The sequence below is a fragment of the Orcinus orca genome, chromosome 4 (genome assembly GCF_937001465.1).
Source record: "Orcinus orca chromosome 4, mOrcOrc1.1, whole genome shotgun sequence".
In the NCBI taxonomy this organism is placed as follows: Eukaryota; Metazoa; Chordata; class Mammalia; order Artiodactyla; family Delphinidae; genus Orcinus; species Orcinus orca.
The window spans coordinates 153,700,629-153,718,211 of NC_064562.1; the positions used below are offsets into that span (position 1 = coordinate 153,700,629).

General features: G+C 54.0%; 2 protein-coding genes across 2 annotated transcripts in view; one reads left to right on the forward strand and one right to left on the reverse strand.

The window, feature by feature from the left end:
• Window positions 1-324: 324 nt before the first annotated feature.
• Window positions 325-2,624, reverse strand: C4H4orf48 (chromosome 4 C4orf48 homolog). Its single transcript, XM_033419610.2, has 4 exons — window positions 2,100-2,624; window positions 1,651-1,815; window positions 1,364-1,452; window positions 325-438 (listed from the first exon to the last, which is right to left on the reverse strand). The coding sequence occupies exons 1-4, from the start codon at window positions 2,170-2,172 to the stop codon at window positions 373-375; spliced, it is 393 nt and encodes a 130-aa protein (XP_033275501.2). The 5' UTR covers window positions 2,173-2,624; the 3' UTR covers window positions 325-372.
• Window positions 2,625-16,282: 13,658 nt separating this feature from the next.
• The window catches only part of NELFA (negative elongation factor complex member A), a 28,741-nt gene continuing 27,440 nt past the window's right edge, over window positions 16,283-17,583 (forward strand). Inside the window, exon 1 of the mRNA XM_033419619.2 lies at window positions 16,283-16,538. The gene's annotated coding sequence lies outside the window, so the exon portion shown is untranslated. The remainder of the gene's footprint in view (window positions 16,539-17,583) is intronic.

Below are 17,583 nucleotides of genomic sequence, written 5' to 3' on the forward strand. Positions count from 1 at the left end.
TGGCGCCGGGGCAGCTGCTCCAGGGACCAGGCCGCCTCTACACCGCCCCCCTCCCCCCGCCTCAAAATAAGTGCAAGCAGGCAGGAAAGAGGTCCTTGGAAGGCGGACTCGCCGTGGCCACCGTGCCCGTGGGTGCAGGTTCACAAGTGTGGCCGGACATGCATACCCTCAACTGTGGCACTGATGTGGGACAGGTGTCCCGAGGGCCTCAGCCCTCACGGAAGACCTGCAGAAACCTAGGCCCAGAGAGAGTCCCAACTGGGGACCCCAGGAGGCGGCGATGGTGGGCTCTGGTGGCCAGAGCAGGGAGACAGGACACAGGCATGCCGGGCCAGGTGTTTATTGGTGAGGAAGTAGTCTGGCTGAGGGTCCTCAGCGGCCGGCCGGCCAGCAGGCGCACAGGGCCCGGCGCTCGGCCTGCAGCAGGAGGGTCTCTGTCTGAAGAGCAACACGGGGCCGTCAGGGCACCGCCCGCTGCCCGCCCCCCGCCCCATGCAGCTCCCGAGGGCCTCCCAGCTCCCGGCTTCCCCCCAAAACCCACTGGCAGTCCTGTCTCCACCCGTTCCCAAGACTCTCCGAGCCTGAACTGGACTCTGGGAGGACACCCCCAGCCCCAGCTCTGCAGACTTTGACGGCAGGGGACCCTCTGCTGCCCTCCAGACGCCCCCCTCCCGGCCCAGAGCCTCTGCGGTCCTGGGCCAGTCCTGCCTCCTCAGCCCCACACTGGGACGACTTTTCCCAGCTTCCGTTCGGCTCTCAGGGGCCCCTCTCACCCCTCCCCCGACCCCCAGAGTGGGCTGGGGCTGCTCCTCTCAAGAACCCAGCTCCAGACTCAATGAAACTCAGGCCCCTTGGCCCCCAGGGGGCGCCACAGGTCTCAGGCCGGGCCCTTGGGAATTGGCCAGAAAAGGGGAGCAGGGGGGTCTCCCCTGCTTTCTACTTCTAGGAATGCTCTCCCTTTTTCAGGAGGAGTACATATATCTGTCACAAATGGAAACTCCGTCGGCTGACGGGGCTGACCCCTGGCCCCTGTGCACGCACCCGTCCCTCCCCAGGTGAGGCCGGGGGCAAGGAACCCCCCAGACACCTGCGCCCAAGCTAACGTTCCGTGCCCAGCAAGCCCTACACACCCCCTTCCGACCACCTCTTCCCCCGCCTCAGTTTCTCCCCTCCCACTGGGCCTCAGCACTCCCCCCCGGGGCAGGCTGCACTGGGATTGGGTGACCCCCGGGGAGAGTGCCAGCGAGGCCGTGGGGAGCAGGGGAACGGGGCTGCCCCGCCCTCCCACACTGGCACCAGAAACTGAGTGTGGCGGTTGAGGGGGCGTCCCTCCTCCCCACCCTCCTCTCCTCGGGAGGCTCACCCGTGCGTCCAGGCTGCAGGCCGTCTTCCGCAGGTCCTGCAGGGCGCGCTGCATGAACTCGAAAGCGTGGCAGTCCACGCACGGGCGGCCTGCGGGGGACGCGGGTCAGGACGCGGGGCGCGCTCCCAGCCCGGACCCACCGGAGCAGCGGCCTCCATGCGCCCCCCACCTCCCACCCGAGGGGGCGCGGGGCCCACCCTAGGAACAAAGGCGAGCCACGCCCCTCCCGCACGCCCGGGTGCGGTCGGGCCAGGGGGGAGCCCTCCGCACACGCGCGCGGCACCTACTCTGCGCGGGGACGGCGCTCCCGGCGGCGGGTTCCGCGCGGGCCTGGGCGCCCAGCAGCGCGACGCTCAGCAGCACCAGCAGCAGCAGCGGCGGCGGCGGCGGCGACCGAGGGGGCCTGCACGGCGGCGAGGGGGCCATGGCCGAGCGGAGGGAGCCCGGGCGCCCTGCAGCGGCCGAGGGTCAGCAGCACCCGCAACTCCGGCCAGCGAACACCCACCCCGGAACCCGGCCTCGCGAGCCCCTACCCCACCCCGACCTCCGCGGACCAGCGAACCCACCTCCAGGGCCCGCCCCCCGGGACGAGCGAAACCCCCCCCACCCGGCCCACCGGGTCTCGCAGCTCCCCACCCCGGCCTCTCCACCTCCGCCACGCCCCCCGGGCCCAGCGACCCCTTCCCTCTCCCTCCCCACCCCACCCCGGCCCAGCGAACCCCCACCCCGCCTTTACCGCAGTTGGGGGCGCCGCGACAGCAGCGCCGGCGACTCGGGAAGACTTGCGGCGTCCGGCGCGCACCGCGCATGCGCTCCGACCCCGCCCGTATCCCCTAGCAGACGTCGTCGTCATGGAAACCCCGGGACTGCGTGAACAGCGGGCTTAAAGGGACCGAGGTGGCTCCTGGGCTCCGTGTGCCCAGCCCCGGGCGGGATCTGCGCCCAGAGCGCCGTCAGGCCCACAGGCCACGGAGTGGGGAGGGCTGCTTGGAGGAGGCTGCGCCTGGATAACTCCTCCAGAGCCACTGCCGGCCGGAATTAAGCCAAGGAAGCGGGAAATCTGCCGCGGGAGCTCGGCGGTCCCGGGGCTTGGGGTGTCCCTGGGCCGATCCTGAGGGAGGGGCTCGAGGCACGCCAGGGACTAGGGGCCAGTGAATGCAAAGGCGCGGCCTCTGCTCCCGGGCCAGGGGGCTCCAGTCGGGTCAGATTGCTCGGGGGAGATCGGGGCCAGGAGCGACCCAGGCCCGTGGGCCGGTGGGGATACGCTCTCTCCGCTCCTGACTCGGGTCCAGGCTTGCCCCTGCGCTTCAGGGGAGAAGGACAGGTGAGAAGTCCATCGGCCTGCCGGGTCCCTCCTCCGCCACTCCGCGCCCTGACACCTATTTGCCACACCCCCCCACCCCCGCTGCATGACCTCGGAGGGGTCACTTGGCCCCTCTATGCCCTTTGCTCCCTCGTGACCACACAAGGTTGTTGGAAGTAAAGAGCCGAGTGTGGCCCCCGCGGGCGCCCCGATGCGCGCGGGTTTCAGGTCCCCGCCAGGCCCACGCGTGCGGGGGACACCCGGTCCCTCTGAGAGGGAAGGTCTCCACTTGGCGTCTACTTGGTCTCTACGAGGCGCAGCACTGATGCAGAGGCCGCGACCTCCGGAGAGCGCGCCCAGGCCTGCGTCCCCGCCTGAGTGCCGGAGCCCGTGCTGTGCGGGGCAGCGCCCGGCCCCCTTCCTGGTGGGCAGCGCCGGGCCAGATGCCCTCTGCCCCACCCCCGGGCCTTGGGTCAGCTGTCGCCCCGGCACGGGATGGGATGACCAACGCCCCGACCGGACGAGGGTTTGCTGACCTAGGGGAGGGGGCAGTGGTCGTGAGCGCCACTCTCTCCTCCCCGTCGGGCTCAGGGTCAGGCTTGCGCTGCAGCCCGGGCCTGGGCGGGGGGCCTCCGGAAACGCGGGCCGGCCCGGCGCAGGGGCTGGGGGGCCAGCGGGCGGCATTCCCGGACGTGCGCATTTCCGCGCCCTTTATCCGGAGCCCAGTGCCCGGGTCGCAAGATCACAGCCACCAAGTGGGGCGGGACGCGGCGGCCGGCCTGAGCAGCAGCCCCGAGGGGCCACTGGGTTGGGACGTGTGGCCGGAAGGCGCCACACGGCACGGGCTTTTTCTACCTGTCGTCCCGTCCCGCTGCCTCCGGGTCGCAGCCGGCTCCTGCCCCGCTGTCCCTGCGCGCGCACGGGCAAGGCTCGGGGAGACCTCGGCGGCGGTGCGGTGGGAGGCACAGCTGCGGACGCGTGGATCCATCAGAGTGACCCTTCTCCCGGTTCCCCGGCGCGGCCCACCCTGACCATCCCTGCCCCGCACACCCTCGAGCCCCTGGCCGCATCCTCCCCGCAACTGTGCTTCTCTACCGAGGGGACCGCGCCACCGGTCCGCCGGGCGGAACCGCAGGCCTGCCCGGGTCCTGAGTGCCCGGCCACAGACTCCTTCTCCGCCCCCCGCCCCGCCCCCCATCCCTCACCCTAGCCTGCGTCCTCCTCCCTCTCCCCTCCCCAAGGGTACGGATTTTCCTTCCCCACTGGCTCTCAGCGAGCAGGCTGTGATTTCTTTCACATTCCAATAAGACAAACTTCGTGAGCCCCTGCCCCCCCCATCACCTCTCCTGGCTGTGCAGTTTCTCCCCTTCTCTCTTGAGCCCACACCTGTCCAGCCAGCACTGCCCTGACCCACCTAAAGCATCCAAGGACCAGTCCTCAGGCCTCCCCACTGGCCATCAGTGGCCCCGTGCCCCCCCCCCCTTGCTCCATCTTCGCCCCCCACCTCTTCATGTCCCCTCCTCAGGGCCATGTCCTTTGTGACCTTGTCCAATTGCAGCTGTAAAAACCAGCCATGCAGTTCCAGGTGTCCCATCCAGCTGCCCTGGACACCTCCACTTGGAGAATAGACTTCTCAAGGTCAGCATGTCCAAATCTGCTGTCCCTCTTCCCCCCAGAATAAAGCCCAACAACTGCCCACAGCCTTCCCCATCTCTGGTGAGGGCAGTCCATCCTGGCAGATGCTCAGACCAAACCCACAGCAGTCCTTTTAGAAATCCTGTGCACTCCACTCTCAGAGCCACCAGAATCATTCTCCGAGCCAGGCTCCAGGCCCCTGGTCCACACTGCCCCTCACCTGGACTCTTATTTTTTTTTTAATATTTTATTTATTTATTTTTGGCTGCATCAGGTCTTAGTTGCAGCAAGCGGGATCTTCGTCGCGGCATGCAGGCTTCTCTAGTTGCCGGGCACAGCCTCTCCAGTTGTGGTGTTCAGGCTCTTTAGTTGTGGCATGCGGGCTCTTCAGTTGCCCCACGGGCTTAGTTGCCCTGTGGCATGTGGGATCTTAGTTCCCTGACCAGGGCTTGAACCCGCGTCCCCTGCATTGGCAGGCGGATGCTTAACCACGGCGCCACCAGGGAAGCCCTTCACCTGGACTCTTGAGCCCTCTCACCATCTCTGTGTAGCTCACCTCCTTGTGGTCCAGTTGCCCTGAGACAGCCAGAGGGACCTTTCTTATTTTCTTTTTTAAATTGTGGTAAAATAAATATAACATAAAATTTACCCTCTTAACTATTTTTAGGGGTACAGTTCAGTGGCATTAAGTATGGTTCATGGTATTCCCCATATTGTGCAGCCATCACCACCACCCAGGAGCAGAATTTCTTCATCTTCCCACACTGAAACTCTGTCCTCCTTAAACACTAATTCCTCCCTCCCCCAGCGCCTAGCACCCACCATCTACTTTCTGTCTCTGTGTATTTGACTCCTTCAGGGACCTCATAGCAGTGGAATCACACAGGATCTGTCCTTTGTGACTGGCTGGTTTCACTGAGCAGAATGTCCTCAAGGTTCACCCACACTTTAGCAGGTGTCGAGATTCCATTCCTTTTTAAGGCTGGATAATATTCCACTGTGTGTATGGACCACATTCCCTTCCTTTTTAAGGCTGGATAATATTCCACTGCGTGTATGGACCACATTCCCTTCCTTTTTAAGGCTGGATAATATTCCACTGCGTGTATGGACCACATTTTGTTTCCATTCACGTGTGGGTGCTTCCATGATTTTGCTGTTGTGAATACTGCTGCTATGACAGAGGGACCTTTTCAATCATCATCAGATGCTGCCCCCTCTCTGCTCACAGCCCTCCATGGATCCCATCTCACCACAGTGACAGTCCAAGCCCTGATGTGGCTGGGAGGCTGTCTGCCTGCCAACCTTCCCTCCCACCCCTTACCTGCCCACGCCATGCCAGCCACATAACCTCCTTGCCAGGCCGCTGGGTACACTCTGCTGCTCCTGTCCCAGGGCCTTTCCTCGAGCTGGGCCCACCTGTTTCCAAGGATGCCACAGCCTTCTTCCTCTCTCCCTTGAGGCTCTGCTCAAGTATTTCCTTCTCTGTGAGAGCCAGCCCACCCATCCTGTGTACTATAGAGAAAACAGAGGAGAGACATCCAGGGAGCAAGCCTCTGGTGTCTCTTCCTAAAAGGACACTAATCCTATCAGATCAGGGCCCCACCCCACTGACCTCATTTAGCCTGTTTTCTTCCTTAGGGGCCACATCTCCAAATACAGCCACCTTGGGGATTAAGGCTTCGACACATTAATTGGGCGGGGGGACAGGAACAGTCCATAACACCATCCCATCCTCTCCAGTGCCTCTTACCCCGTCCTATGTTTTTCCTTTTCCTAACACTCTCACCTGACTCACTATGTAATCTATTAAGTACGCTGATCGTTCCTTGTATCCAGAGCTCTTGGGGGTGGGGGGCAGTTTTGCCCTCAGGGATACTTGGCATCTGGAGGCATTTTGGATGGTCGCAGCTGGGAGGAGAGGTGCTACTGAACCCACTGGGTAGACGTCAAGGGTGCCGCTGAGCATCCTGCAAAGCGGGACGACCCCACAAAGGATGATCCAGCCCAGACTGTGGACGGAGCAGCAGTTGAGGAGCCCCGGTCTGTATCTTCTCGCCAGAAGGCCAGGCCCTCCCTACCGGGTGCTCAGAAGATGCGCAGGAAGTGTGACTGCGTGAGCGCGGGCCCAGGTGAGCAGGAGACGGGCCTACACAGGCAGAGAGGCGCTGGCTGTGCAGCCCAGGCCTGGGAGGAGCTGCTTGTCCAGGGCTTGGACCGGATGGGACGAAGGGGGCAGGAAGTGGGAGGAGGGCCGTGTGGGCAGCTGGGGAAAGGAGCAGCCCTCGGGGTGGGCAAGTGAAAGGGTGCAGGGTGAACGCCTTGTGGGGCCTGGGTTCCGAGCCGCTGTCCAGCTGGAGATTGAAGCACAGAAGTCAGCATGAACGTGGCCTGCACAATGACACCAGGACGCTCTGGGCATGAACCCCTTTGACGCCCCAGAGCCCTCATCCCCTCCAGACTCTCCCCGGCCGCCACCACTGTGGGGCAGAGGTGGGGGTCCAGGGGCGTCTCATCAGACACTGGGAAGAGGCTGCTCGTGCTTGCCGTGGGCTCTGCCCAGGACGGCCTCTCAGGGACCTTCTCCCCTGTCCAGAGCAGATCTGCCCACTGCCCCCAACGCTCAGCAGTCAGGTTGCCTCACCTCTTCCCTGCCAACCCTCACCTCCCCCTTCCACTTACCTCCCTCGCCAAGGGAGGTGGAGCCCAGGGGAGTTGCCAATGACCCCGGAGGAGGTGGGGAGGGACTGGCGGGGGTGGGTTCAAGGGGCAGAGGTCATCAGGTTAACTCTGCCCAAGCCCTGCCAGCAAACAGAGCTGGGAGAAGAGGCGTGAGAGTCTGAGCTTCGTGGCTCCGGGGTTAGCGGTTTAGGTCCAGAGTGAGTCTGATGCACACACACCACTCGTTCAGCAGGGAAGGGACACCAGAAGTAAGCCCAGGCCTCCTCTCCTGGCCTGCAGGCCTGGCAGTGAGCTGCCTTGATACTGAGGGTGAAGGGAAGAAGGGTTGTAACACAAGAGCTGGCTCCGGCATGAAGCTGCTCTGGGATACGCCAGGAAAGTGGAGACAAGGAAACTATCTGGAAATGGTTCTGGACTCATGACGATTCTCGTGGCAACTGGCAGAAGAAAATTCAAATGATCCCTAGCAGGAAGCATCCTCCTCTTAAGCCTTGGAAAACCCAAGCAGAACGGATAGAAACACATGATCCACCTCTATGCCGTCTGCAAGAGGCTCGCTTTAAATCCAAAGACACAGATAGATTGAAGGTGAAAGGATGAAACAGGGTATTCCCTGCAAAGAAAAACCCAAAGAGAGCAGGGGTGGCTAAACTGCTATCAGGCAAAATAGACTTTAAATCGAAAGAGTTTACGAGAGACAAAGAAGGACATTCCACGTTAATAAAAGGCTTGATACGGCAAAAAGATATGACAAACAAATGTTTACACACCTAATGACAGACCATGAAAATACATGAAGCAAAAGCTAATGGAATTAAAGAGAGAAACACAGTTCTACAATAACAATTGGAGGCTTCAATACCCCACTCATAATATGGGATAGAACAACCAGACAGAAGATAAGTAAGGAAACAGAGGACCTAAGCAACACAGTAAAGCAACCAGATCTAACAGTCATGCCCAGGACACTCCACCCAGTGACAACAGTACACACATCCTTCTCAGGTGCACATGGGACGCTTTCCAGGAGAGACCATATATTAAGTCACTGATTAAGTCTCAACGGTTTTTTTTCTTTTGGCCGCACTGTGTGGCCTGTGGGATTTTAGTTCCCTGAACAGATATTGTACCCGAGCCCTCGGCGGCGAGAGCACAGAATCCCAACCGCTGGACCACCAGGGAATTCCCATCAGTAGATTTTCAAAGCTGGATACCATAAAAAGTACATTCTCTGACCACAGCAGGATGATGCTGGAAATCAATAACAGAAGGAAAAGTGGAACATTACAGAACCAAAGGATCAAAGAAGACATCAAAAGGGAACTTAGAAATCACTTGGAGAGGAATGGAAACAAAAACAAAACATACCAAAACTTATGGGACACCACGGAAGCGGTGATAAAGGGGAAATTAGAGCTATAAATACATTTTTAAAAAAGATCTCAAATCAACAACCTAATTTTACAACTTAAGGAGCTAGAAAAACAAGAACAAACTAAACCTAAAACTAGCAGAAGGAGGGAATTCCCTGGTGGTCCAGTGGTTAGGACTTCGCAGTTTCACTGCCGAGGGCACGGGTTCGATCCCTAGTTGGGGAACTAAGATCCCACAAGCCGCGAGGCACAGCCAAAACAAAACAAAACAAAACAAAAACTAGCAGAAGTAAAGAAATAAAGGGTAGATTAGGGTGGAGAGAAATGAAATAGAGAATAGAAAAACAACAGAGAAAAATCAGTGAAACAAAAAGTTGGTTCTTTGAAAAGACCAACAAAATTGACAAACCGTTAGCTAGACGGACTAAGAAGAGAGAGAAGAGACTCAGTTCACTAAGATCATACATGAAAGTGGAGGCATCACTACCAATTCAACAGAGATAAAAGGATTACAAGAGAGTGAGCAACTGTACACCAACAAATTGGATAACCTAGATGAAATGGACAAATTCCTAGAAGCACAAAACCTACTAAGACGAAACCATGAGGAAACAGGAATTCCGAATAGACCCATAACTAGTGAGGAGATTGAATCAATAATCAAAACTCTCCCAACAAAGAAAAGCCCTGGATCTGATGGCTTCACTGGTGAATTCCAGCAAACATTTAAAGAAGTATCAACACCAATCCTTCTCCAACTTTTCCAAAAAATTGAAGAGTATGAAATATTTCCTAACTCATTCCATAAAGCCAGCATTACCTGATACCAAGGCCAGAGAAGCACTGCAGACCAACAGTCCTCATGAGCATCGATGCAAAACTCCTCAACAAATACAAGCACGTTGAAAGAACTGTATTGGGAGGGGTGCAGGGGGTGATTCCAAGGCGTGGGTCATCCTCTGGTTCTTGATTCAGATGTTGGAGACACAGTGTGCTTACTTTGTGGAAGTTCAACTGTATATTTATGATTTCTGCACATTTCTGTATGTATTTACTAAAAAAAAAAGATTACTTATATTTTTAAACAAAGAATGAGACAAAATAAACACATGTTTACCCAGAGACAGAACGTCCTTAGGAAGGAAATTCTAAAGGATGTAGTTCAGGCTGAGATAAAGAGCTCCTAGATAGAAGATCTGGAACTCACTCGGGGGCAAAGTAAGAGGAAGATCTGGGGGTAAATACAGTATAAAGAGGCCATGACTCCACTAAACAATAATAAAAAGATAGAATTAAAATATGTGGCAACATATAAATCAGGGAGGGGTTAATAGAGTTAAAGTGCTCTGGACAAAATACCCAAAGGATCTGGTAGGAGGCTGAAAGTATTATTAAATTTATTTTGTCACTCTTTTATAGGTTCATTCAGGTGTGATTGACATGCAATGCACAATTAGATCGATTTTGATGTATACATGTGAAAATTAATAAAGGGAAACCTCACTGAAATGGAGTCAGGAGGCCAGAAGGGGGAGCTCTCATGCAGTACCACTCAAAGTTGGTCACAGGAAGAATCATCAATTACAGGTCCCCACAGGAAAAGATGTACAGGGCATCTCCTACAAGAAATCCACTTCCCCAGAAACTCAGCCAGAATCCATCACCACTCTGAACTCTCACTTTTCTCCAATGGACTTTGGTTCAAAACAACCCCTCCCAACTTCCTCCTTTTTCTCTGTAAAATAATGTTCCTCTCCTTTGTTAGACTTGCCCTTGGCCTTTGTACAGCATGCTTGTCCCAAGTCACAATTCTCTGCTATTTCCCGAGTAAACCCATTTTTGCTGGTAAAACAACTGTTTCATTTTGAAGGTCAGCACGCACGTGTGATGCCATTACCACCATGAAGATAAGGAACATACCCACTGCCACCCAAACACCCTCATCTCTCTTTGCAATCTCCCCTCCTGCCTCTCACTGGCACCTCCCCCCAAGATAACCACCAATCCGCTTTCTGTTGCTAGCTTGCATTTTCTACAATTTTATGTAAGTGGAATCATACAATATATTCTATTTTTTGTCTGTCTTCCTTAAATTAGTAAAATTATTTTGAGATTTGTCTATGTCGTTGGGTGCATCGATAGTGCGTTCTTTTTATTGGTGAGCAGTGTTCCACTGTGTGGAAAAACCACAATTTGTTTGCGCATTCACTCATTGATAGACATTTGGGTAACTTCCAGTATTTGGCTACTACAAATAAAGCTGCTGTGGATATCCACATACAAGTCTTTGTATGGACATGTATTTTCTATTTTATTATTTATGTATTTATTTATGGCTGCTTCGGGTCTTCGTCGCTGCACGTGGGCTTTCTCTAATTGTGGCGAGCGGGGGCTACTCTTCGTTGCGGTGCTCGGGTTTCTCATTGCAGTGGCTTCTCTTGCTGTGGAGCATGGTTTCTAGGCGTGTGGGCTTCAGTAGTTATGGTGCTCGGGCTTAGTAGTTGTAGCTTGCGGGCCCTAGAGCGCAGGCTCAGTAGTTGTGGCACGCGGGCTTCAGTAGTTGTGGCACGCGGGCTCTGGAGCGCAGGCTCAGTAGTTGTGGCGCACGGGGTTGCCCCTTGGCATGTGGGATCTTCCCGGACAGGGCTCAAACCTGTGTCCCCTGCATTGGCAGGTGGACTCTTAACCACTGCGCCACCAGGGAAGTCCCTGGACATGTATTTTCACTTGAGGTCTTTTATAGCCCTACTTAACATCTTTTAATCTTTCTCCTACCTTCCTGGGTATTTCACATAGTTATAATAAACTTTTGTTGTTGTTGTTGTTAGTTTCTGCTTTATAACAAAGTGAATCAGTCATGTTATAATAAACTTTAATGCCCTTGTCTCCTGATTCTATTATCTGTCTCATTTCTGGTTCTGTTCCAATTGATTGATTTTTTTCCCCTTTATTATGAGTTGTATTTTCCTGCTCCTTTATGTTTATGGTAATTTTATCGGATGCCAGATATTGTAACTTTTACAGTGTTGGGTCATTGGGATTTCTTTCTTCTTTATATGGTTTTGAGCTTTGTTCTGGCATGCAGTTAGTTACTTGGAAATAATTTAATCCTTTTGGTCTTCCTTTCAGGCTTCGTTAGGTGGGCTCCGAAAACCCCTTAGTCTGAGCCAGTTTGACCTTAATACTAAGCAGCAGCTTTCTGCGCGCTCTACTCAGTGCCCCGCGGCCATTGGGAACCTCTTTCTGGCCCGCGTGAACTCTGAGGATTGTTCCACTTTCCCTGTTCCAGGGTCTTTCCCAGCCTCGGGGCACTTCTGTACGTGCTGAGAACTGGAGGGGACACACAGCAGAGCCCCAGAGCTGTGCCTTTTCCCTCTGCAACTCTGCCCGAAAAGTTCTAGTCACCTTGGGCTCCCCGGATGCTGAACTCTGTCTCTTCAAGCCACGGGCATAGCCAGCTGTATTTGGGTTCTTCCTCCGTGTCCTGCAGCCTGGGACGTTCCTCCAGGGGCAGGCTGGCCAACCACGGAACTCACCTTGCTGTTTCCCTTCTCCCAAGGATCACTGTCCTGCAGTGCCTGTCGTCTACTGCCTGAAAACCTTTGTTTCATATTTTGTCCAGTATGTTTAGATTAAATATTTAAAGTGATGGGCTGCCATGTGGGAGCCCTCCAGGTGACCAAAGCCACATAATGTCAATAGCTCGTTCATCTGTCCATGCCAAGTGCTGTCATGGGACAGCAACGCAAACAACTGCTGAAGTGAGAGTGACCAGGCTGGTTCTGGATCCCTGTTTATTAGAGGTTGCTGAAGGAGAGCGTTCTTGATTACAAAAGACATTTGAGCTGAATCTCCAAAAGGATTTTATCCAGAGGACCAGTATCTTAATAAGCGAAAAACCTCCTTTGCCCACGATGCTCTCCAGCAGTGCACCGTGGGGGTATTGTGCTTCTCAGAGCTCTACCTGTCCCGCGAACAAAGCACGTGGAGCGTGAACAGGCTGAGACCATTTTCAAGGTGGGACAAGTCATAGATCTAGTGACCGGAAAGCGCTGTGCAGGAACCACCTGGACCTGGAGAGGCCGGTCAGTCTGGAAACCACCCACCTAAGCAAAAACCTGGAAGAACTTGATCTCTCTTCAACACAGTGAAGGGGGATCAGAAAACGGAGCCAAAAGGGAAGGATTTCTAAATTTGCTTTATGGAAAACGTTTTCTCTTTCCTCACAAACCATCCAGTTTCTCTTCTGGTATTTATGACATAGCTAAAAGTAAATGAAATGAAGACCTTGTTATAATTTTTCATAAAGGTTTATGGTCATGTTTCAAAAATTAAAAATAAAGTGGTAGGCCAGGGCTTCCCTGGTGGCACAGTGGTTGAGAGTTCACCTGCCGATGCAGGGAACACGGGTTCGTGACCCGGTCCGGGAAGATCCCACATGCCGCGGAGCGGCTGGGCCCGTGAGCCATGGCCACTGGGCCTGCGTGTCCGGAGCCTGTGCTCCACAACGGGAGAGGCCACAACAGTGAGAGGCCCGTGTATCGCAAAAAAAAATAATAATAATAATAAAAAAAAATAAAGTGGTAGGCCATATGACCATACATGGAAATCGGTATTATTCATTTCATTTTTTTTTTAAGATTTATTTATTTATTATTTAAAAAAATATATTTATTTATTTATTTTGGCTGTGCCCAGTCTTAGTTGCGGCACACGGGCTCTTCAGCTGCGGCATGCGGACTATTTAGCTGCGGCACGTGAACTCTTAGTTGCTGCATGCATGCAGGATCGAGTTCCCTGATCAGGGATCGAACCCGGGCCCCCTGCATTGGGAGCGCGGAGTCCCACCCGCTGGACAGCAGGGAAGTCCCTTATTTATTTATTTTTATTTTCTTATTTTTGGCTGCATTGGGTCTTGTTTGCAGCACGCAGGATCTTCGTTGAGGCACGCAGGATCTTTCGTTGCAGTGGGTGGGCTTCTCTCTAGTTGTGGCACACGGGTTCCAGAGCACCTGGGCTCTGTACTTTGTGGCACAAAGGCTCTTTAGTTGAGGCACACAAGCTCAGTAGCTGTGGTGCAGGACCCTGCCCCAAGGCTGCACTATTGTTTCTCGGCAGCTCCTCCCTTGTCTCTGCATCCCCTCCCTTCCCTGATTAGCAACTGTTTGGACCTGCCTTTTAGGACTCAGGGAAGGTGGTGGAGGCTGAAGTCTATTTCCTACAAACAAGAAATGGGGGACACAGAAAGGCTTTCATGCCCAGGAGCCCCACAGGGTTCTGCTTGGTTTCAGAAGTGCAGGGTCTCTGTTTGTATGTATCTATGCACATGTGTTTTGTAGATGTGTGGTATTGCCAAAACTAATTTGTAAAAGAGCTCTATTTAATTGGCTTAAGGGAAATTAAGTGCTTATGTAGATACTCATAAGACTAACCTAAATGAATGTCAGGATCATATCATCTAGGATTAATTTTTAATGAATGAAAACAAGTTTGGTTTAATTAATACAGACATGTCTTTAGACTCATCAGCATTAACTGTAATACTTTTATTGTACTTAGCTTTACTACAAGTCAAATTAAGATCTGATTATTCCTGTTACAAAACTTGTCAGCAAGAAAAATAACTTGATATGATAAAACTGAAACAGAGCAGGACCCTGTGAGACTCCTGGGCATGCAAATCTTTCTTTGTCCCCCGTTTCTTGTTTGTAGAGATCAGACTCCAGCCTCCATGACCTTCCCTGAGTCCCAAGGGGTAGATTTGAACAGTTGCTCATCAGGGAAGGGAGGGGATGCAGAAATAAGGGAGGAGTGGCCAAGAAACAATGGTGCAGCCTTGGGGCAGGGTCCTGGTTCCCCCTCAAGGGATGCACATAACAATATCTTTGAGCTCTTTACAGAACTAAAACCCCCAACAAATGGAAGATGTTAGCATTCTTCATTCCAGAGAAGCTCATCAAGAGACCACCTGAGGCCAGATTAAAGGAGCACAGGCCCTGCACACACTCAGATCCTTATCAGCAACCTGCCTTTGAACCATTGCTATAAAACTCACCAAATCCTCCCGGGTTGGGACAGTTTTGAGGGGCATGAGCCCCTGTGTCCCCCTTTGCCTGGCAAAGCAATAAAGCCATTCTTTTCTACTTCACCCAAAACTCTACCTCCAAGATTTGATTTGGCACTGGTGCACAGAGGCCAAGTCAAAACTTTTAAGTAAATTAAGTGTATATGAGGTAAGAGTTTTTAGATGAACTCTTTAGGAATAATTATGTTCTAGGACTGTCTTCTTAAAATGGTTCCTCCAGGTTTTTAGTAACTTGGAACTGCTAAATTAAGTTAGATGGTGTAGACTGAAAAGAAAAAAAAAAAAAAGCACAACCAAAGTTGAGTTGTTTTATTTGGTGGACAAAACTGAGGACTTAAGTCCAGGACACAGCATCTCAGATAACGCAGAGAGACTGCTCTGAAGAGGTGAGGGAGGGGCCGGGATGCAAAGGGTATTTTGCAACAAAGACCAGGTAGTGGGAGCTTCAAAGGATCACCGTTAATGACATCATTCCTTTGCTACGCATCGTAGCCATCTGGGGCCAGTATCCCATGCTTTGGCAGCCTGAGTTTCCTCCGGGTGCCCTGTGCGGGGCGGGGCAGATGCAGCGGCTGACGGTTTGATGGTGGCATCCTGTCTCCATCCTGAGCTCCCTCGTGGCTCACCGTCCGGGATGCGGCTGTAGCGACTGATGGCTACAACATCCTTTGTTTACTGACATGACATATTGATAGGTAATATCTTCCATTCACAGCAGGAATTCCTCGAGTACCCAGGTCATTCCCAAATAAGACACTGGAACATTAACTGCTAAACAAGCCTAAGTTTTGCTACTTTTGCTTTTCATTAAGAGAAAAACTAAAGATGTTTGGGTTCACTGGACATGTACTCCACTGAGGAAAGAAATTAGGTTACAGAATATGTTTATACATCGTGTGTGTGCTATTTACAATGTAATGACTACAGACACAACATACTTTTAAGTTTAATCTTCATTGTTAGCATTCTCTCTATCACTTTAAGTCTAGACAATCAAGCCCTGATCTGTGGCATTTGCCAATATCCGTGGTGTAAGTACTCCCACCTTTGCTGCGTTCAAGCTGCCAGTGTGTTATCTGTGAAAGTGGGGTTCGATGAGAAGCGCGGTGTACAACGTTATACAGACCTCCACCATCCCAGTCAGTTACAACAGACAGAAATGGGTAATAGTGAATGAATACAATACAATGAAGTTACATTTTTAAAAAAATTTATTTTATTTATTTATTTTTGGCTGCATTGGGTCTTTGTTGCTGCGCGTGGGCTTTCTCTAGTTGCAGCAAGCAGGGGCTACTCTTCATTGTGGTGCACGGGCTTCTCACTGTGGTGGCTTCTCTTGTTGCGGAGCACGGGCTGTAGGTGCACAGGCTTCAGTAGTTGTGGCTCACGGGCTCTAGAGCACAGGCTCAGTAGTTGTGGCACACGGGCTTAGTTGCTCTGCGGCATGTGGGATCTTCCCGGACCAGGGCTTGAACCCGTGTCCCCTGCACTGGCAGGCGGATTCTCAACCACTGCACCACCAGGGAAGCCCTGAAGTTACATTTTTAACAATGGCAGTGTTTAATGACAAGCTTATAAAATTCCTGAAAATTTAGCAATTGGCTCTCGCAAGCCTGTGTCAACTGTGGGAGGTGAACCAGCACAGTCCGCCTAGAGAACTTTTAGCAGCCCTCTTTAACACTACCTGGTGACCTCTGGCCAACACCCCGACTCTGGGGCATGCACCTCCCAGACTCTTACATGTAGTCTGAGAGGGCCTTGTAGGAGGGTCCTCACTGTAGACTGTCCATAGGGTGGGGCAACTGGAAGCAAGGTGAGGGTTTCATCCTAGGGGGATGTGGATGCAAGATCAGCACAATCGCACCTGTCCACCAAAGACACCAACATACACGTAACAGTACTTTATGTCTGACACACACATCAGGACACAGTTTCAACACGTAGTGCTGGGCTTCGGGATTGCTGGCGGAAGGAAGAAAAACCGACTCAAGTAGAATAAAAGCAGAGTCGGGCCTCACTCCAATCTCGGAGGACAGCAGGCTTGATGGGAAGGGTCTGGACTGCTGACCTCTCCACCGCCCAGGTACCTGAAGACGGGTGAGGCACTGGGTGCTCCCTGACCCTCTCCCCTCACAGGTCTGGATGAAGTGCAAAGGCCGGGGCGCTGTGGCTCTCGTGGCAGAGGGGAATCTGAAGGGGGGCTCGTACACAGGTACGGAGATGATGAGGTTCGGGTCCAAGCTGTGGGCGGGAGGGGGCAGAGGAAGAAACATAGCGGCTGGGACGGGAGGAACCGGGAGGAACCAGGAGGCCGGGCTGGGGGCCCCCCCTGCACCACGAGCTGCCCCCTGTCTGGGGCACCCTTCCTCCTGCTCACTGCATGCGACTTCTTTTCACTTGAGGGGCAGCGTGCCCTCCTCGGAAAAGGGCCCCGGCCACGCCTGGTACACCAGTCCCCACCCCTCTCGGTCTGCCAACAAGCTTGGGAGCACCTCCAAGTTTGCTGTCCTCATCCACAAGAGGTACTAGCCCGATTCTGCGCTATGACACAGATCTCTGGGCGCAGGCAAGGAAGCCGGCCTGCGGGGAACAAAGGGGTGAACAAAGGGGTTGGCCAGGCAGGAGCTCCCTCCCTCCAGGGAGAGGGCACCGCTGTGGGCTGAAGCCCCAGTTCTGTGCTGTCCTTGATTATGCACAAGCCTGGCTGGGGTCTGTGGCTGGTAAGAACCGCCCCCCAAGGCAGGGCTGACTCCCTGGGGGCCGGACCGCTGGTGTCCCCCTCACCCCGTTCTGGCATCTGTAAAGGGCAGGCCCAGACCCGGTAGGTGCGGGGCCGCGGTACCTGGAGAAGGTCGCCTGCAGCTAAGCCCGAGGACGCGGGTCAGCCGCGGGCGTCATCACTCAGTCCTGTCTTGGGACAAAGCACTGGGGACCAGAGAGGTTGCCAGGCTTGAGAAAGCTCGCCCAGGAGCCTGCAGGCCTGATGTGTAGGGTATGCGGCACTCCCGTCACTCGGTCCCCTCGCCCGCCTCCTCTGGATCGCCGACCCCGCAAGGGCGAAGGTTTGGGCCCGACTCGCTCACCACTGTGTCCCCAGCAACTGGAACTGTGCCAGGCACGTCGCAGGTGGTCAGCGCACGCG

Excerpts from the sequence above, each read along its gene's own strand:
- C4H4orf48 (XM_033419610.2), bottom strand. The coding sequence starts at position 2,172 with ATGCGCGGTGCGCGCCGGACGCCGCAAGTCTTCCCGAGTCGCCGGCGC. Across the intron at positions 1,816-2,099 it reads TCGCGGCGCCCCCAACTGCG|GGCGCCCGGGCTCCCTCCGC; the intron begins GTAAAGGCGGGG and ends CGGCCGCTGCAG. Across the intron at positions 1,453-1,650 it reads GAGCGCCGTCCCCGCGCAGA|GCCGCCCGTGCGTGGACTGC; the intron begins GTAGGTGCCGCG and ends CGTCCCCCGCAG.